Below are 20,815 nucleotides of genomic sequence, written 5' to 3'. Positions count from 1 at the left end.
ACACATTCATTTTCCCTTTGCATTTATTCATGCTATTTTCATGGCAGTCATGCACAGGGACCCCAATCAGATCAGGATCCCACTATGGTAGGTGCCACACACACAGGGAAATTCAAATGACATTCTCCACTCCACTGAGAAACCTTCAAAAACACACAAACTTCCCTCCACAGTCTGCACCCTGACGTATTCATGCCTCCAGTTTATCATATGTTCTAGGTCTCTAGCACCTTCCAGCAGTGGGTTTCAAAGCACTTTGCAACCACTAGCAAATTTAGCCTCACAAACCCCCTGGGATGTAGGTAAAGATGGTCACCCCCATGTTACAGAAGAAATTGAGCCTCAGATTGTTAGTGACTTGTCTAAGCTTATAAATGGGAGTGTTAGCAGAGCTGGGATAGGATCTAGCTCGTCTAGTTCCCAAATCTATGCCTTAATCACAAGATAACACATCAGAACACAGGATCTGCCAGACTAGATCAGACTCAAGATCCAGGATCTTGTCTCCGATAGTTACCAGAGCCCAGATGCCTCAGAGGAAGGCGCAAGAAATCACTCAGTAGATATGTAGATCCAATCCTAATCTCTATTGCATAGAGATTGATTTAAAACCAAAAAGCATAATGTTTTATATGCCCTCCAAAAATAATATTAGCATTAACTATTCTTGTTATCATTATAAATGTCCGGTCCCTCTTTGAGCCTTGCTCAGCATGACTGTACAATGATTTCACTGTTTATGGTATTAATAGGATGGTATACTTAAATTGCAAAGTTAGATCAGCCACATGGCACAGCTACATCCGTCTGCAACCATCTGAATCAAATGTTTTAAATCAGAGCTGGAATTTCAAGCAAGCTCAGCTCCCACTTAGGCACTGCAATAAGTGGCCAGATCTTCATAAGAGATGAAGACGTTGATTGCTGTGCTTCTTGAAAAACCTGGCCCCTGGTGTCACGTTGGGAACTGAGCTGAGTATAGCAAGGCAGGATCTGATTTTAATTTATGACAAAGCTGAAGTAGCTGGTGCTCCACATTGTCCCAGAGGCTGGAGGGATCTGCTGTTTGACAGAGCAATGGCCCCAGCCGCTTTGCCCTTTGATCAGTGCAGCAATAGGGGTCAGGAGAGTTGAATTTACAGATTTTGTGGCCTTTTGTTCTATGGAGTTAGAGGAGTTAATCAGAATGACAGCGACTAGCGACTTTATACAGTAAAAAGGTCAATGACTCAGACTGGAGACTGTATTGCTTTCTGACTGGTTTGGCGGTAATACTCTGAATGCCTGTAGCATACACACACACACTGCAGCGTGCTACCCCATGAAATATCAACCATGGGACGGAAATGTCACCACACCAGGGCACAGAAGGTTACACAGCTGGGGAGAAGGTCTCATGTTCAGATGGTTTCTGCACCAGTGCATCTGAATCATGGTTCACACCGTTCTTCACCTAACATGGTGTTAATACCACAGCCCGGTGTGTTTTTGCCATGTATCCAAGACCAAAGGTTAAACTGACGCCATGTGCTCATCTCCGCTGAACTTGGAGTGCACTGGATTTAGGGCCCTATGGACTAGTCTAATATACCTTGTTAGCTTTGTATGGAATAAGAGTTACAATAGCAACCTAGCGCTTTAGGCTGGGCGTCAGATGTCCAACAATCCCATTTGAACTCAAACTCCCTAAGACGCCTTTATAAATCCCAGCCTTATTTGCCTGCCAGTCATCAGCCCTGCATTCCTGAATTCTTTCTAACCACAGCCAAAATTCAGTATGTTAGTGGTTCTTCGGCTGGAAGGTTTTAATGCAGCCCCAATGCTCATAATTCTGGTGTTTTTTACCTTACTCTGATCTTAATTAACAGATTGAACATGGTTATGGTAACCCACCCACGTGCCTCACTAATGTAGCTTTTACAGTCATGATATTAGTGCCCTCGCCAGCTGTGCCTAAAATTTAAGCAGTCTGGATTTGTCCAGAACATTGGTACCCTCATTTTTCACCAATGCCTCTAATTAAAAACAACTGAGGAGTTTGCAGAGGTGCTCTCCTTATCTGTTTCTAGCCCTAATTAAAATAGCCTGGATGTCCATGACATTGGTGCCTGTTAAACCAGTCAGCAAAAGGTGATGTCCATTTCGGAACTTACTGAAGAATGTGTAGGAGTCATTGTTGCTCAGAAAAGTCTCCACATCGAGACCTTCCTGAGCAGCCTTATCCACCAGTTCCTGGCTAGAGAAGGCACCAGCTGCCTCTGTTGGCCCATCTTGTCCATCAGTCCCACCACTGAGGAACAGGACTTCACATTTCCCAAGGACGTAGCCAGCCCCAGTGGCCTTAGCTCGGTGTAACTCCAATGCCACCTGTAAGGCCAACTCCTGGTTCCTCCCACCCTTCCCATTTCCTTGAAGCTGGACTGTGGTCTCTCCACCAGCCAGCAGGCAAACCCATCTTTCAGACTCCAATCCTTGCAAAGCCTTCAAAGAGTCCACAAGGTTCAAACCTGGGATCTCGAGCTCTGCTGCCAGCTTTAGAAGATCTCCTCTCACCTGGTCTCTTAGAGGATCTTCTCCAAGTCCAGCTGTGCTCAAGCAAACAAACTGAATAAGCTGGCTGTAGAGTTTGGCCACTCTGCTGACCTCCCCACACACCCCTGCACTCAAAATCAGGGTCCAGTAGCCCAAATCCTCTGCTTGGTGTTTGGCCTCCTCTAAAGCTAAACTGTTTGAGCCAATGACAACATTGTAGACATGAGAATAGTCTTTCGGACCACTGGGATCTGAGACGGAGCTGGACAGCACTGTTTCCACAGATCTGGGCAAGGTGCTCATCAAGTTGTATTTTGTCATTATCTGAAGGCAGCCTTGAACACTGGGGGAACTGTAGACAGTGGGGCCACTTGCAATAATGTCCACTGGGTTGCCAATGACATCAGAGAGGATGAGGCTTAGCACCTAGAAGCAGAAAGGATGACAGATAAATGCAGTGCCTGCTGCAGAGACTCAGTGACATGCAAGAGTGATGAGACCAAGTTCTGCATTCAGTTACACTCGTGCAATCCGGCTGATCTCAATGGAGATGCATGGGTGCAAATGATGGTAAATTTGGCCCATTCTGTTTTAAGATAATGCAATAAGAGCTCTCAAGGCTCTAACCCATGGAATCCAACTGACATTTAATGTTGGACTATAATATAGGGAAGCATAGCATGTTTTTATGTGACTCTTCTCAGGCTCCTAACCTGGTATAGATTGAATCAGAGCTCCATTGACAAATACAGTGAGAAAGCCCAGAAGTAAAATACAAGGCCAGATCCTCTGCTAGCGTAAATCCACACAGCTCTGTGGATGACTGAATTTGCTGATTTACTTCAGCTGAGGCTCCAACCCACTTACTCCAGCTAAGTGGCCCCATCAGATAATGATAGTGGAGTAGTGAGGGAAAGACTGCTGTTGAACGAACAAGGAGTCTGAATTTCCTTCATACCACAATGCTGATCTGGCCATATTGTGGTGGGGAGTCAGCATTCTCCATGTGCACATTAACTGGAGGCTACAGTCATTAGCATGGCTGGTACTCTCATTTGAACCTGTGCACACATTCATTGGACAGTTTAAAGGGGACAAATTTGGCCCAAAATGTAGGTTTTGAAAAGGTGAATGAAACCTGCTATTGTTCTGCTACAAACTGACAATGTTGTTGGGTTTTTTTAAACAAAAAAAACTGGCCTGTGCTGCTTTCAACCCAAATAATCATTGCAGCATTGTGCCAGAAAGCCAGAAAATGATACTGACTAGAAATTAAAAGGAAACTGACCAGCCAATCTTCATTCCCTAAGCCAAAAGAAATGCAGAGAGTGACCAGACTGAAAAAAACAAAACACAATACAACTGTGTTAACAATCTCAAGTGCTATTGAAAAAGGTAAGTAATGATTTTTTGTAGTTTGTTTTTGTAAATATGGACCAAATCTTTGAATACTATAGTTGATTCCTAACTGCATATTCAGGCAGCTAAATAGAAGCAGTGTGATTACCACAGATGCTGATTCCCACTGACTTCACTGGGAGCTGAAGTCATCTGAACCAGTCGTTCTCAACCTTTCCAGACTACTGTACCCCTTTCCGGAGTCTGACTTTTGTTGCGTACCCCCAAGTTTCACCTCACTTAAAAGCTACTTGCTTACACAATCAGATGTAAAAATATAGAAGTGTCACAGCACACTACTACTGAAAAATTGCTGACTCTCCCATTTTTAATCATATAATTGGAATATAAATATTGTGCTTAGATTTCAGTGTATAGTATATGGAGCAGTACAAAGAAGTCATTGGCTGTATGAAATTTTTGTTTGTACTGATTTCACTAGTGCTTTTTATGTAGCCTGTTGTACAACTAGGCAAATATCTAGATGAGCTGATGTACCCCTTGGAAGACCTCTGCGTACCCCTGGCTGAGAACCACTGATCTAAACATCAGGTCATTTCTATTGAGGTGTGTTTTGGCCATGACTTTTAATCTCATGGTGTCTCTTTAAAACTGCCTTAGAGCAGAAGCTATAGGCAAGTGAGAAGTCTTCCACACTCACTTGTGCAGGATATGCAGCCCGAGCCAACCCTCCACCTTTCAACAAAGAAAGAGCTTTCCGGATAGTGTTGAGCTCCTGTATGGTAGCTCCTCTGGAAGCCAGAAGCTTGGTGACCTTCTCTTTCTCTTCCAAGAGGATCGGAGGAGTAGGAGCAGGGAGTAGGGCCGATCCACCTCCTATAATGCAAGAGAAACAGCAGCGAGTGAAGGCACGTGTGTAGCAGGGTGGGAGGAACCCTCCAGCACCCAAACGCTGGCCTCTCACAGACAAATGGCTAAGCAAGGCCATCCTACAGCTGGAGTTTTCCTCCTTCTCTTCCCTCACCATTTTGTTGCAAGGAGATTTAGTGCTGGTAAAAGATGCCAGACTAATAGCCCTGGAGACTGATGTCTTCTGTTTGTCCACAGAGCAGGCCTGGATCTCCATGGCAGTCAGTTACACCTGTGCTCAGTGAGCTCACTCACAACGGTGCCTGCATTTTACACCTACTTTGTCTGGCATAAATGAAATGTGGGGTGCAAGGCGGGGCAGAAACAGGCCCAGGTGCTATTGTTCTCACTACACTTCTGGGCGAACATGCCTCAAATCTGACTTCAGTGACCACTAGTTTGAGAGACAGGGGACTGCAGACTCCATGATTCACTCAGTGTTTAGCTGCAGAGAAAGAGACACACTTCTGGCTTCAGCGTTTCACTGACCTGATTCATAATGAGTGGTGTTTAAAAAAATATAGCAATGTCTAAACCTAAATATAGAACTGCACTACAGCAAAAAGCTTATTGAGAGAGAGAGAGAGAGGGAGAATCACAGAGGAAACAAAAATGAGGCTGGATACTATGGTGATGGGTGCATTAGTGATCTGATCAAAGGGAGTGGCAGAGCACAACTGACAGCATGATTGGGCCCTTGAAATGCAGTGAAAAAGGAGCGGGGAAGAGGGCTAAAGGGGGAACATAGATAGATAAAATAGAGGGTGAGTATGTATAGAAGTGTATCAGAAAACGACCATAAAAGGGCAAAGCCGGCTCTAAGGTTTGAGAAAAGGTACCATCAATAAAATATGGATGAACAAGAAAAACAAATGAAAGTGCCTGAGTTTCAGTCACTCAGTAGGGATCTGGCTGTGAGGCAGGAGCAGCCAGAGGGGGCTGTGTGGAGGTATGCATGCTTTGGGAGCTGCTGCTGACAGCAAATCCTGGAATGGCCTAGGAGTCTCTTGAAGATATCAGTAGCCAGAGGACAAGAGCAAACTCAAGGGAATCCCCACCAGACATGATTCAAATCCAATTATATCTTTGTCTGGATAATCCTGCAAAATTCTCTCTGAACCAAGGCAGAATAAACTGCAGCCAGCTGAGCTGAGCTAGGCAGCTGAGGATCTCGAGCTAGACCTTGCTCAGCTAAGGAGCACAATCAAGAACCCCCCAAAATCCCTAAAAAGCAGCTCCAAGTGCATTTATTTCTTTAACACTGAGCTGCACGACTGGAGACACCTACTCACAGGGGCATGTCTACAGCTGGATATCCACCCAATAAAATAAACCCCACAAGTGCACTGCTGCATTGCTTATGCGCCCAAAGCAGAGTACATCCCCTCAAGGTGTGCCCCCCTATCCGGGAATGGGGGAATAAGGCACTAAAGGGGCAACTGCTCCTGGAGGAGCCTCTGGGTTTCAAATGCATGTGCTTAGGGGCTGAACCTACAAGGTGCAGAGCACCTCTTACTTGGCACTGAGTGACTCCTTTTGATTTCGGGAGAGGGGCGGCTGGGGTGAGAATGCAGAGCACCTCAGCCATGCTATTTGGCCCGTGCAGGATCAGTCCCTCAGTGACTCCGAGTCTCAGATAAGGCCTCATTTTTCCAACTTGGGTACCTAAGTTAGTCCCCCATTACAATCCGTGCATGGATGCCCAAGCACCTGCACCTCCTGTACTGCTGTTCTGAGCTCTGCTGCCCTAGCCCAATGGCTCAACCTTTCCAGACTACTGTACCCCTTTCCAGAGTCTGATTTGTCTGGTGTACTCCCAAGTTTTACCTCACTTAAATCTACTTGGTTACAAAATCAGACAGAAAAATATAGAAGTATCACAGCACACTACTACTGAAAAATTGCAACTTCCTCATTTTTAGCATATAACTATAAAATAAATCAATTGGAATATAAATACTGTACTTACATCTCAGTGTATAGTATATAGTGCAGTATAAACAAGTCATTGTCTGCATGAAATTTTAGTTTGTACTGACTTTGCTAATGCTTTTAACATAGCCTGTTGTAAAACTAGGCAAATATCTAGATGAGCTGATGTGCCCCTTGGAAGACCTGTGTACTCCCAGGGGTACATGTACCCCTGGTTGAGAACCACTGCCCTAGCCTACGTGCCCAAATTTAAGCATGGGGCACCTCCCATTCTGAGGGAAGAAAGCATCTACAGGGCTGTGTGATCAGAAGTCCCAGGAGAGTCAGTCTTTACAAATACAAACATGGAAATACAAGACACTGGTTACACTGACTTCATGGTGTCAAACCAACGTAACTCAGAGCAGACTCGGGCCCCAGGATCCAGACCTCCATACAGCTCAGGCAGCCTCTCCTCAGTGCTTTGCCTTGAGATGGGCTTATATTTGCAGAGTAGTGTTTTCTGATTGCCTGGCACCACCACCTGGCAAAACAGTGCCTTGCTGCTTCAAACTGCATGTACTGGGATTGATATTGCAGGCACGACAGCAGTGAACCACAGGGCAAGGCCTGCGGGAGGAGGGAGAGAAACAGCAACACAACTGGCTGGCCCAAATACTTGGTGTGCCAACACTCTAATGAATAATACAGCATCTCCCATACCAGAACGCATCTGACTCTTCACACACAGCCCTGCTGGAATGCAGCCACCTCTTGCCTGGGAGGGCACAAAGCAACAGCTAGAGGAGGAGGGAGATTTTAGACCAAGGAATCAATAGTGCAATCCTTGTGACAAGTTCCTCTGAAAGGTCTGCTTCGGAGAGAAGTGTGTCTGCCCGGGGCCCAAGCTGCTTCCAACTCACAGCTGCTGCCAGAAGACCAGGTACTGAAACGTGAATGCATGCAGTGAGTTGCCACCAGTGTGGGAGTAGCAATAGGAACAGCTCTGACCCACTTTACGCCTCTCCTCATCTTCTTTTGCAACAGGCAACTTGACCTAGTTTGCCAGGCATGATTCTGGATCTGTTTCCTGCATGCACAAGGAAAGGAAGAAGCCAGGCTAGAGAAGAGATAAAGGGAGGAAAGATAGGGCATGAGAAGGGAGGGCAACAACTGACGGCAGCAACAGGGTCCCACAAGAACTCCCTCCCCACTCCTGGGATTCCAGACATTACCTGAGATTAGCACAAGGAGGAGGTCGTCAGCTGTCAGTCCTTCAGCCAGCTCCCGAATCATGCTGGCTGCTCTCAGAGCCTCTCTGTCAGGGAGGTTGTGCTTAGCTCCTTCTATGACCTGGATCCTGCTGTGAGGCTTCAGAAACATCTCCCTGCAGGGGTTTGAAAGATGATCAGGCCACTGAAACTTACACATATCCAGAGCCCACCTGGGAGCCCCACTCTCACAAGAGGGTTTTGGGGGACAAGAGAGGACCCTGTGACTGAGGTTTATCCAGGTTCCTTTACTGATCCTGGTCTCTCCCCCATGGGGCTGGGTGCAGTATGGAGGCAGCACACACAGCCCCGGGACAGATCTGATGGCCCACGAAGGGGGATGGAGACCAGCCAAGGCTGAGCTATGAGTCTTGCACCCATGGTCAAGGGTTAAAATTGGGAAAGGTGGAGAGGATCCAAGAGGGATTCAGCAGTGACCCCAACGGGAAAATATATGGCAGGCAGACATTTCTGTAGGAACCTGGGTCTTTGTGTTTGCCTGTCCCCCACCATTCCCTGCACCCTCCCACTGGAATATCCAGGCACTATCAGTCTTACTCCATTCCCGCCTGCTGCAGGCATGCCCGGATGCCATGGGGGACGCTGACAACCCCCTGAATTAGGTGGTCCCCGAGGATCTCCTCTGCCACAGCCGCCATTCCCAGCACAGCCTTCCCGAAGCCCACCAGATACAGGTTCCTCTTCACAGGGAAAGCCCGGTCCTTCACAACCAGCCTGGGGCAGCCGTCTGTTTTGAGCACCAGGGCCCTTCTCAGCATGGGGGCCGGCAGGACGACACCCACGGCGCTGCGGAAGAGGTGCAGCCCGTGCTCCCAGAGGGACATACTGCGCGGGTGAGATGGTTGGCCCCGACAGGCTGAGATCATGCAGGCTCCATGGATGTTGGGCAGGGCCTTGAGAGCTGAGGTCATGTCTGGCCCTCGCTGTCTCTTAGCAGTCGGTCAGCCAGCCATATCCAACCTGTAATGAGGGGCAGGAATGGTTAACTACTCAGCCAGCAAGAGGTGGGGCTTTCGATTGGAAAGTGGCAAGCTAGCAAGCTGTGAACCCAAGACAGGATTCAGCCTTACTCACGCAAAACTCCCATGGAAGCCAATGAGTGTTCGCCTGGAGTAGGAGCTAACTGAGAAGCTCTGGATTTGGCCCACAGTAAGGAAATCTGGCTTCCAAGCACACGTAAATCCACTATGCTACCCACATCTGCAGAGCACACCCTTCTCCGTACTCTGAGACAGCACCATAGCAGTTATATTTCCTTTATTTTCAGACTTCTGCCATTTGGGGGGTTAATAGACAACCTGATGGCTCCCAGCTCCCCTCATCCCCTTAATGTTCCCTACAGCCCCATCAAACCCCTGTAAGGGCTGAACATCTGCTGGCTAACTTCAGGTTCTTGTAGATTTCAAACACTGCCCATTACTTTGACTCATTCATTTCTTAATGACTTCTCAACATTTGCAGGCTGTTCTCTACCCTTCAGGGGGAAGGTTCAGATAGACCATAGCCCCCAGCCCACCTTTTCGCTAAGGCAAAGTCCCTCATCACTGTGGTATCCCAAAGCTCATCTTAGATCATTCACTGTTAGTTACTCATTTCCCTCCCACAGTGTCTGATGGAACCTATGGTAAAATAACAGGCTCAGCATCTTTGTGATTGGTTGAACTCCTTGATGATGGCTGTCAGAAGATGCCAGTCATGGGGGTTTTCACACTAAAAAGCAAATGAACTGAAGACAGAAAAATGCTCCAATTTCTTGGCTTTATTACTGGCTCATCATTCTTTAAAATCATGTTCAGACACTGGACATGCGTGTATTCTTACAGAGCCAAATCCTGCGCTCCTCCTCCAGGCAAAACTTCTGGCCAGTTCAGTGTAAAGACAGTAGGCTTTGGCCTATTATAAACATTTGGGTCACATTCAATAACAGTTAAGTTTGGAGGGAGACTCCATCTCATTAGCATAGGGGTATTAAGCCCAATAACTTGTATGCTTGACTAGAGCAGATCTTCCAGACAGCCAGTCTTGATTTGAAGACATTAGGAGATGGGGAATCCCATCACTTCCCTTGGCAGATTGTTAACACACATTATAAATGTGTGCCTAATATTTAATATGAATTTTTCTGGCTTCAGCTTCCTACCGTGGGTTCTTCTTGTTCTTGTCCCTTTCTCTGCTAGATTAAAGAGCTCTTTAATACCTGATATTTTCTCCCTGGGAAAGTACTTCAACAACTCTGATAAACTAAACAGATTGATCTACTTAAACTGGCTTTTGTAGGCCTTACTGGAGCCCGAGGCTGTAAGCCAAAGCAGGCCTGCCCTTGGCAGAATAGTAACACACTAGGTATTGGCTAACCAAGTAAGCACATTCCTGACCGGAGAGGATGGTACAAGAACACTGAGAATTCTCAAGTACCTACATAAACAAATTCCTCAGAGATTTTGCAGGCACACATCGAAACCGCCGTAAGATAAGGAGGGATGACTGGATAACAGAGGAGGATGTTTTATTCAAATTAGCAGGTATAAGGGTGGTAAATAACATTATCTGGAGCGATGTATGTTTGCACTGAGGTATAAAAGGAGAAGTTATAGGAGGGGCAGCTTTATGTTGGCCAAGGGGACAGGATCCTGGTGTCCTGACTGAACCTTTACTTTGTCACAGGCATACGAGTCAGTGTCCCTGTGACCTGATAGACAGGGCACAAGTACCGTGCTTTGCTGACAACCAACCTGGCTGAGTGCCTTCACCACTGAACTGAGCTGTGGTCTTTCTTTGCAAACATCAAGGTCTGCTGGATGAACATGCTGCACTGTCTGCTAGTGCAGCTGACATTGGAGCTCCAAGAACAGCACTGAACAACTATGTGTGTCTAACAAACACCAGAGGGACACTGTAACGTCACTACACTGAGGAAGTTAGAGAGAACTCTGTTTCACGCATAATCTACCCAGATATGTTTATGCCCCCTCCATCTTCATAGCAGCTAAGCACCTCACCGTCATTAATTAATGTGACCTCATAACATCCCCAGGAGGCAGGGAAGTGCTATTATCTCCATTTGACACATGGGCAACCGAGGCACAGAGTGGCTAAGTGACTTGCCCAGGGTCACAAAGGGAGTCTGTGGCAAAGCTAGGAAATAAGCCCAGCTTTGCTGGGTGCGAGTCCGGCACCACAGCACCCCACTTTCACCACCTCACCATGTGGACATCGCTACAGCACAGTGAAAGTCCTAGAATGCAGCACTCTGGGACTGTTACTGCACCATGGCTGTGGTCACAAGGCAAGCTGCTGCACAGCATGCTGGTGTACCGTAGAGTCACACCATAGCTTGCCTTGGAAGTAATGTGGTATGTGAACAAGCGCTCAGAAATAACAATGATCGACTAAACAGGGAACATAACAAGCAGAGTTCAAGAGAGCATCAGCCTGAATACACTCGGGGGCAGATCCCACAGAGGAAATGGCCACCCTATTTTGTGAGATGGTCTCTGTTTAGGGGGGGAAAAAAGGACATTTTATTCCCCAACACAATAAAGAGTTGGGTGCGAGCAGCCTGAGGGAGAATTCATGGCCGGCCCAGACAAACAAAACCAGAAAACCCAGCCACGTCTCTGGCCAAATTCCCTTCATGCAGTTTAGCAATCAGTAAACCCCAAACAAAGGACACATGGCAGCTCTTCTGTCTCAAGCAGGCCCTGTTCTGGGTTCCAGCTGGCAAAACTCTTGTCTCTGCCTCTCGTGAGAGTAACTCAGCCTTTTCAGGATCTGAGCCCTGGCAGGCTTAGTGACACTTGGCTGCCTCGACACACGGAGCCTCTCCCTGCTGGGAATTCACCCAGGAAAACCACACCACTGTCTGATTCAGAGCTGGGCCATTACTGGGATGAGAGGTAGCAAGGCTGAGGTACCCTGCTGGAGGCACTGAATGACTTGTACACCCTGTCACAGGGGATATGGGTTAGAATTACCTTGCAGTTGTGTCTTCCTCCAGAGAATGCACAAGTGAATGCTCTTCCAGGAGAGCTCAAGAGTCCAGAGGTCTCTTTATCAAAACACTCCCACAAGGTAGCAAGGGTTTAATAATTAAGAGAGTGAGGCCCTCTTAAAGCACCTCTGAGCTCAGATCAATGCAGTGCCTCTTTCCGCCACTGAGCAGCTCAAACCCAGAGCCCCCATTAAGAGCCTCCAAACCCAAGACTTTGATAGTCAAAGCAGCCTGTGCATGCTGATTGAACCCCATGGTGGAACAAGGGCTTGAGAGAAATAACAAGGATTTGCTAAGTGCTGAGGGCGGCAGCATTTCAAAGTGAAATAACAGGGGTGGAGGGAAGAGGGCCTAAAGGAGCTCGCTTGGTGGGTCACCCAGGAAGATGAGAATGCAACGGGAGCTTGCTTCCCCCTTTCCTTCCCTTCCACCCTGTTAATCTCTAAGATCTCACCTATGCCAGATGCTATAACCAGTTAAACAGCAGCATTACCACTAGTGAGACTCCTATTGAACTAACAAGATGGTAAGATCTCCAGAAGTCACCAGAGTCTGGTCTATACCAGAGCTAATAGCAATGCAGCGGAACCAATGATAGTCCTAGTGGGGAATTTAGCCTGCTGGCCTTAAAAATCTACCTACTTATATTGCTCAAATCACCACAGCATCTGAGCACCTCAAATCTCTAGTGTATTTCTCCCCACAATGCTCCTAGGAAGTGCAACTATCCTCATTTTACAGATGGAGAACTGAGGCACAGAAGGAGGGATGCAGGAGGGTGCTTAGGCATTGTGATGCTCAGCATTGCAATACCCAACTTTTAGGCGCTTAGAAAACTCAGGAGCACCACTGTGATCCACAAAAAACAAGTCAGCTGCCCAGGCTCTCTAAGCAACGAATGGGGAGAGAGAGGCGCCTCAGAACAGGAGCCACAAAAGCCAGCATGCCAGCTGGGAAGCTGCCTAAACCAGATACTGACCAACAAGGTGTGCACTAAGTCCCGCCCTGTCTTGGTCATACAGGTAAGTGCCTAGCGGTGGCAGCTGCTAGTGGTGGAGGAGAAGCAGCTGCTCCTCACCTTATAACTTTTGGCCCATGGGGAGAGCGGTCGTCTGGGGTGGAGAGACCCAGGTTCAATTCCCCCCTCTCTGCCACAGGGAGAGCAAGGATTTGAACAGGGGCTTTCCACATCTCAGGGGAGCACACTAATCACCCTCAGACTCCCCTGTTGACGCTGTCCTGCTGTGGGTAAAAAATGAAAGAACTGCTCGAAAAGGGGGACTCGGCCCAAGGTTGCCCTGACCTCTGGGCCACAGGGTTATTCTCACACTCACTCTCTCCAGCCCAATGACTGTTCAAGTTCGTGGCAGAGTTGGGAATCCAGGTCTCTCAAGTCTCATTCAGCCTTAGACTCTCCTGTTCCTAGTGGCACCTGTAGCAACCCATTTTCCTCACTACCATCTGAGTCCGTTGTACGTTGTCACCATGAAAGCAGCATCGTTTTCAACTGTCCTGCGATAGGTCATTCTTTGTCCTCCATGCTCCTCGTGGAATCCAACCTAAGCTCCAGGCTAACACTCGCGCCACTGGACCATCCTTCCTCCTTGTCAATGAGCCATTTTCAGTTACAAGATTATGACATGCACAGAATCACACCTTAACACTCTTCACAGAAATATACGATTCTTCACTCAATGTCTGAATTACCTCTGAACACTATTCCATTTCATCAGGTTGTTCAGATTTCTAGGCCTGATTCTCCCCTCAGTTACATCAGTTTTACCCGAGTATAAAAATTAATGCTTGAAATTAACTGTGTTACACTGGTATCAAATTGCTGCAAAGAAGTAGAAAATTAGGCCTCCTTGTGTCCTCTATAAAAAACCTTAGCCTCATTCAGGTTGGATATTTCAACCACTCTCCTAGGGTCTACAATTTACCCCCAGGCAAAATGAATCAAATCTGGCACTTAAGATAATTCAAGAGGCTGTAACCACTTGGAACACCATTTTACATGTTTAGAAACCTGCTGTAAAACAAATAGCCTCTGATTGTCTTTCCCTTCAAGGTTAACATCACCGCACTGACTCTCACCTAGTGGAATCTAGCAAAGACTGAGTCATTTGAGGAGCTAACTCATAATCTCTAACCAACCCAGTATCATTGTGATGATTTCTGCTGTTTGAGCAGTAAAAGCTTTTTTGAAGGCAACAGATCCAGCACAGAGCACCCAAGTCATGACAGCAGAACATTTAGCATCATGTTGATTCAAAGGAATGACCATAATTAACTAAAGAACCTCGGAGTTATGAACTGACCAGTCAACCACACACCTCATTTGGAACCAGAAGTATGCAATCAGGCAGCAGCAGAGACCATAGAAATATTTCCTCTGAACAGCACTGAGGCTCTCTACCTCTGATCGCAATGACAGAGGATGCAGATGCAGAGCAATCTGCCTATGAGCACCCGTAATTACATTGCTTGGTACACTATTTTACTAGTGATGTAAATCTGTCTTCTGCATTTTGAACTTGGGTTATGTTTATGCAAGAAAGGACCTGACACAAGGAGACCATTCATGTCAATGGGAATCTTTCCAGTACTTTCAACAGGGTTTGTTTTTTTAAGCACAATCCATAATGGGCCAGATTCTGACCTCATTTACATTGGTATAAACCCAGGGTAACTCCACTGAAGTTGAGTGTTACTCCAAATTTACACTACTGTGACCAACAGCAGAATTCAGCACGGGCACAGTAGCATCGGGATCTCGCTGTGTAACACCCTTTCCTATCAGCACAAGTTACTGGTTGCTACTAATGAGCTGATTAATCCACTTATTTTTTATTTATTGATACCAGCCACCTGCTATTAAATGTCATTGGGCATCAGTTTACAAGTCAGAGTTACAAGATTCATAAGATATTTTTTTAAATCCTCAGGGCTGCCCAGAGGATTCAGGGGGCCTGGGACAAAGCAATTTCGGTGGCCCCTTCCATAAAAAAAAGTTGCAAAACTATAGAATATTCTTGTGGGGGCCCCTGTGGGACCTGGGGCAAATTGCCCCATTTGCCCCCCACCCCCAGGCACCTTGGAAATCCTATTCATTTCACCAGGGCTTTAGAAACAAAGGCAGTAGAACTCCACTCAACAGCATGCCTATTTCAGAGCTAGCCCAGCAAAAAAAGAGAGTTTAAATGCTGCCATTTAGGGTGCCATCAGGAACTATGGGTCTGGAAATGACTTAGCTGCTTGAGCAAGCCAGTGCCTAGCATAAGGGAAGTTATGCCATCGCATATCTGGTTTTCTTCTCTCCACCTCCTGGTTGGGGAAATAAACCCACTCATCTGGGCTGATGGAGAGGATGTTGGAGAAGATGGTGATTTATACTAAAGATGTTATTCTCACGTCATTTTAAGAGCACTCCAATATTAATTTTTGTGTGTCCTTTTTAGTTCTTTATTCTACATTTAGAGCCATGATAGCCTGAGTGGAAATGACCAAGTCAAATTCCCGAGGCCCTGCCATGGCCCAGACCTTGCATGCTCCTCAGTCCCCTCTGCCTAGCACAGGGGTGGGCAAACTTTTTGGCCTGAGGGCCACATCTGGGTGGGGAAATTGCATGCAGGAGAGGGGGTTGGGGTGCGGGAGGTGGTGCAGAGTGTGGGAGGGGGGGTGGTATGCAGGAAGGGGCTCAGGGCAAGGGGTTGAGGTGCAGGAGTGGTGTGGGAAGCAGAAGGGAGTTCAGGGCAGGGGGTTGGGATGCAGGAGGGGGGCAGCAGGGGGTTAGGGGGCTCAGGGCAGGGGGTTGCAGTGCAGGAGGGTTTCAGGTTGCAGGCTCCGGCTCAGTGCTGCTTACTTTGAGCAGCTCCAGGGTGGCAGGAGCATGCACCAGGGCTAAGGCAAGCTCCCTGCCCTCTGCCCACTCCCTTCCCCAAGGGCCGCAGGGACATGGTGCCGGCCACTTCCGGAAGCGGCGTGGGGCCAGGGCAGGCAGGGAGCCTGCCTTAGCTCCACTGCGCCATGGGACTGGCAATCCCACGGGCCAGCCGAAAGCCCTGATGGGCCGGATCCAGCCTGCAGGCCATACTTTGGCCTCCCCTGGCCTAGCAGAATGTTTGGGTTTGGGGTGCATCCTGTGAGAAAGTTGTCCAAGAGTCTACATTAAACTTTGGAGGAAAACAATCCTGAGAACTGCCTGTTCTGAGTGAGGATTGAAGGAGGATTGTGAAGGGTTTAGATTAATCCCTTTAAATGAAAACTTCCTGAGCTTCCATTAATGAATGATGTCCCCAATCTACATATTAATTTGCATAAGTTAACATTATAAGATCTAGCGCTCACTCTTCATAAAGCTCCTCAATCTGCAGCTGCTCACCAGCTTCAAGTTCCACGATTAACTCTCTCAACACAAGACACCTAAAACCTCAGCTCCCAACTTCCATCTTCTAGGGTGGGGACGTGGTGATGATAAACTACAAGCAAAAGACGGTTTCTTATTAACTTAGGTAACAACTAGGAATTGGAATCAAACCAAACTCTGCAAGCAAAGAGCCAAATTCAGGTGAATGGGTCCATCAGTCAGGTATCAGGGTAAGAAGCGCAATCTAAGGGCAGGTCTACATTTAAAATACATTGATGCAACCATATTGCGGTAGCATTTTAATGATGCTGTAAGCCAGGGGCTCTCAACACATTGTACATGTCCCTCTGGGGTATGCAGAGGTCCTCCAGGGGGTACGTCAACTCATCTAGATATTTGCCAAGTTTTACAACAGGCTACATGAAAAGCACTAGCAAAGTCAGTACAAACTAAAATGTCATACAGACAATGACTTGTTTATTTTGCTCTATATACTATTCACTGAATTGTAAGTACAATATTTATATTCTAATTGATTTATTTTATGATTACATGGTAAAAATGAGATAGTCGGCAATTGTTCAGTAACAACATGCTGTGACACTTTTGTATTTTTATGTCTGATTTCAAAAGCAAGTAGTTTAAGTGAGGTGGAACTTGATGGTACACAAAATAAATCAGACCCCTGAAAGGGGTACAGTAGTCTGGAAAGGTTGAGAGCTATTGCTCTAAACTGATGAGAGAGAGTGTCTCCCGTCAATTTAGTTAATCCACCTGCGCGAGAGGCAGTACCTACATCGGCAGGAGAAGCTCTCATGCCAATATAGTGCTGTCTACATTGGTGCTTAGATCAGTATAACTACATTGCTCAGAGGTGTGAATAATCCACACCCCTGACTGATGTAGTTACACTGGAGTAATCTGATAGTGTAGACCAGGTCTAAGTATTAGATAGCTAGGTAGACAGACAGTAATCTGAGTCTAAGGTAGTGTGATCTAGTGTAATTTATGTGCTAGGAGACTGGACAACAGTGTAAGAATGTGTAAATTAAAGTAGAGGGTGGTCTAATTTAATTTAGAGCTTCCTACACACTCTTGCTACTCCCCTTTTTTCTTTGGTGCATAAAATACACTATCACACACCCTCCTCTCTCTGAAGTCATGGATCATCAGGGTCCATTTCCTCCTTTTCCAGCACTACCATGGGTGTTCTGCCATACACTTCAGTGGGACAAGGAACTGTCTCAAGTGTGGTCTACTCTACTGAGTTAGGTTGATGTCCATGGGTGGAGAGTTATATATCCATGTGGTGCCCGGGCACAGCAATATTCAGAGCCCAGGGGCCCAGCTCTACCAATGTTTGGGGCCAGGTTTCCTCACCCTGGCCCCACCTGCCGCACCCCACTGTACCTTCCACGGTACCCCCTTGCTTGCCCTGTGCACATCCCCGGGCCGGAGGGAACAGAGCATCCCTGCCTCTTCTGTGCAGCTCCATGCTTCCTCCCTGCAGCAACTGCTGCCGCAGGGTCGTAGTGCTCCCTACATCAACTGCCAGGGCAGACTGACTCTGAGCCTGCCCTTCCACCTCAGACCCTTCCCTTTTCCGGTGGGACCCTCCACCAGCATGCCCCCCCTACCTACAGTCACCGCTCCTGCCCCATGCTGGGCAAGGAAGCAGCCCCATCCCCCACCCCCAGTGAGGCTACAGTCAGGGGCAACAGCAGGGGAGGAGGCGCACACAGCACCTCCCAGCACCCACCACAGGGGAGGCGAGGGAGATTCCTGGACCTGAGAGGGGCCCTATAAGTACATTCAGTGACAGCAGTGGGGGTGAGTGTGCTGCTGGGAGAGGGCAGGAAAGGGGGGCTTCTCCCCCAGAGCTCGCTGCTGCCGGAAGGGAAAGGGCTGGAGGGAGTCCTCCTCTCTGGCTCCTGTCCTGGAGCAGCCTGCCTGCACCCCAAACTCATCCCCAGCCCTGCCCCACCCCAGAGCCCACACCCCCAGTCAGAGCTTTCACCCCCCACACTGCACTCTCTGCCCGAGCCCTGAGCCTCTCCAACACCCTAAACACCTTATCCTCAGTCCCAGCCAGAGCCCTCATCCACCTCACACCCCAACCCTCTGCCCCAGCCCTGAGCCGTCTCCAACACCACAAACCCCTCATCTCCAGCCCCAGACAGAGCCCTCACCCCCTACACTACCCTGGCCCTGAGCCCCTCCCACTCCCCAAACCCCTCATCCCCAGCCCGAGCCCTCATCCCCCTGCACCCTAACCGTCTGCCCCAAATCTGAGCCCCCTCCTGCATCATGAACTCCTCATCCCCAGCCACACCCCTCACCCCACCCCTCTGCCATAGCCCTGAGCCCCCTCCCATACCCCAAACCTCTCATCCTCAGCCCGACTCCAAACCCAGCCCCATCCCTGCACCCCCTCCCTCCCCAAACTCCCTCCCAGAGCCTGCACCCCCTCCCTCCATACCCCCTCCCATCTCCAAACTCCCAGCGCCTGCACCCTGCACCCCTCCTGCACCCCAGACCTCCTCCCCCACCCAAACTCCCTTCCAGAGCCTTGGGCGGGGGGGGCAGAGTTTTTTGGGGGGGCGGAGTTTGACAGGGGTGGGTTCTGGGCACCACCAAAATTTCTACAAACCTGCCACCCATGCATAAGGCAACTGACGATGACCTAATTATGTCAGTGTACGCAATGTAACCAGGAAGATATAAGCCCTTGTAGCAGAGGCCTGGTATAAGGCAGGACCTGCTCACAGAATTTGGCAAGGACAGGGCTAATATTGCAGAAATACACATTCCTAAGAAATGCTAATTACAGAGTGCTTATGCAAACACATTCCGATATCAAGCAGTACCAAAACATCTAAATATCAAGGATGGTACAAAAATATTTCTCAAGGATAACAGGAACACACTCACCACTTCTGAAAAATAAGGTCAGAATAACAGTACAGGTAGTCCTTGTACTTACGACACAATTGGTTCCTTACAATTGTGTCATAAGTCAGAACTGGGAACCGCAATCTACTCCATTGTGGGACCAAGCATTGTAAACTCAAAACCTATAGTCAAATCAGGGTCCCAATGTAGAAGTAGCACATTTGTCGTAACTCAAATGTCGTAAAGTCAAAGACTGCCTGTACATAATAAAAATGTTTTAATCAAACCAACGTGTACAAAATAATGGACAATAACTAGCAATGTCAGGGGGCAGTAACTATGTCAAAGGGGCAGTACTAACTTGGTTGTATTGAGGTATAAAAATGTATTTCAAAAGGAGTATCTTTAGCCAGCCGAGGGAGCAGTGGAAAGTCCTGTCACTAACTGAGCTGCGTCCTCTCTCACAAGCATACATCTTAGTATCCTCGTAGAGTCTGCTAAGTGCTATTACCGTGCTTTGTCAACAATAAACGTGGCCGAGTACCTCCACTGAAAACTGAGTCTATGAATTTATTGGGCAGTTTAATTAAGGTCTGCATTCTCTGCAGAGCTAAAACAGCACACTAAATAAACACACATGCAACCAATATCTGACCACATGCACAACAGCCTTGCTCTCCCCGATTTAAGTGCCCTACTAACTAACAAAATACTTCACCTCCATGAGACACAGAGCTTATGTCAGCGTCGTTAGGGTGACAGACACTGCGGGTTACTTACATTGGCTGTCATTCTTTTCAATTTCACAGCTAGGTGCTTGAGCCCAAAAATTGACAAGAAAACCCCACAGCTCAGGCTGTCATCCCTGGGCGGTGGGGGGACTCTTGTTGGGAGGGGGCCCACTAGGAATCTGCACCTGGAGCTGAGAGGCCAAGCTCTCAGCCCAGGACCGTCCCTACTAATTATGGTGCCCCACGCAGTCCGAGCACCTGCTCCCCCCGCACCGAAGAGGGTCTGGGCTGCGCTCAATGTCTGCAGGGACAGGAAGGCAGGCGCTGGGGGGGGGCCACTTTGGGGGGCCCCAGAGCTCCACAGGCCCAGAGTGGCCTGGGGGATTAGCAGGGGGCAGCAAGAAGCGGAACGACTCGGCCCCAGCCCGCTCTGCTCCCTCCACCCGATGCGTTACTCGGGGAAGGGGTCCGCCCCCACTGGCGGCAGGAAGTGAAGTGACCCAGCCTCAGCCCGCTCTGCTTCCCCCTGCCCGCAGCCGCGTCGCTTGGGGGAGGGGAAAGGACCTCGCCCCCTGCACTCACTGGCAGTGGAAAGCGGAGCGACGCGGCTAGTGGAGTGGAGCAGACTGGGGCCGGGTTGCTCCGCTTTCCGCCGCTGCTGGCGAGTGCGGGGTCGCTGGAGCAAGAGGTAGAATGGGGGCAGGCCGGAGCAGAGCAAGGGGGGAGATTAAGGCGAGGCAGAGGGAGTTGTCTCGGACCTCACGCCCCCCTAGGGACAACCCTGCCCCTTGCAGTGGGGGCAGCCCGCGGATAGGACTGGCCCCGCGTATGC

At 48.4% G+C, this 20,815-nt stretch overlaps 1 protein-coding gene across 3 annotated transcripts; it reads right to left on the bottom strand.

Annotated features, from left to right (window-relative positions):
• Nucleotides 1–5: 5 nt before the first annotated feature.
• On the bottom strand, nucleotides 6–20,333 carry GLYCTK (glycerate kinase). 3 transcript variants are annotated; one of them, XM_032782982.2, is made up of 6 exons: nucleotides 20,033–20,333; nucleotides 19,292–19,509; nucleotides 8,541–8,963; nucleotides 7,947–8,098; nucleotides 4,592–4,767; nucleotides 6–2,958 (listed from the first exon to the last, which is right to left on the bottom strand). In XM_032782982.2, exons 3-6 carry the CDS (start codon nucleotides 8,912–8,914, stop codon nucleotides 2,056–2,058), a joined length of 1,605 nt encoding a protein of 534 aa, XP_032638873.1. In that variant the 5' UTR covers nucleotides 8,915–8,963; nucleotides 19,292–19,509; nucleotides 20,033–20,333; the 3' UTR covers nucleotides 6–2,055. The 3 variants fall into 3 exon arrangements, with proteins under 3 accessions (XP_032638873.1, XP_032638874.1, XP_032638876.1); XM_032782983.2 differs by lacking the exon at nucleotides 19,292–19,509; XM_032782985.2 differs by lacking the exons at nucleotides 19,292–19,509; nucleotides 20,033–20,333 and adding an exon at nucleotides 10,736–12,595.
• Between the last annotated feature and the right edge of the window lie 482 nt (nucleotides 20,334–20,815).

Source organism: Chelonoidis abingdonii, chromosome 16 (assembly GCF_003597395.2).
Source record: "Chelonoidis abingdonii isolate Lonesome George chromosome 16, CheloAbing_2.0, whole genome shotgun sequence".
Taxonomy (NCBI): domain Eukaryota; kingdom Metazoa; phylum Chordata; order Testudines; family Testudinidae; genus Chelonoidis; species Chelonoidis abingdonii.
The sequence above is the reverse complement of the archived record's forward strand: the minus strand, read 5'-3'. Positions and strand labels throughout refer to the sequence as shown.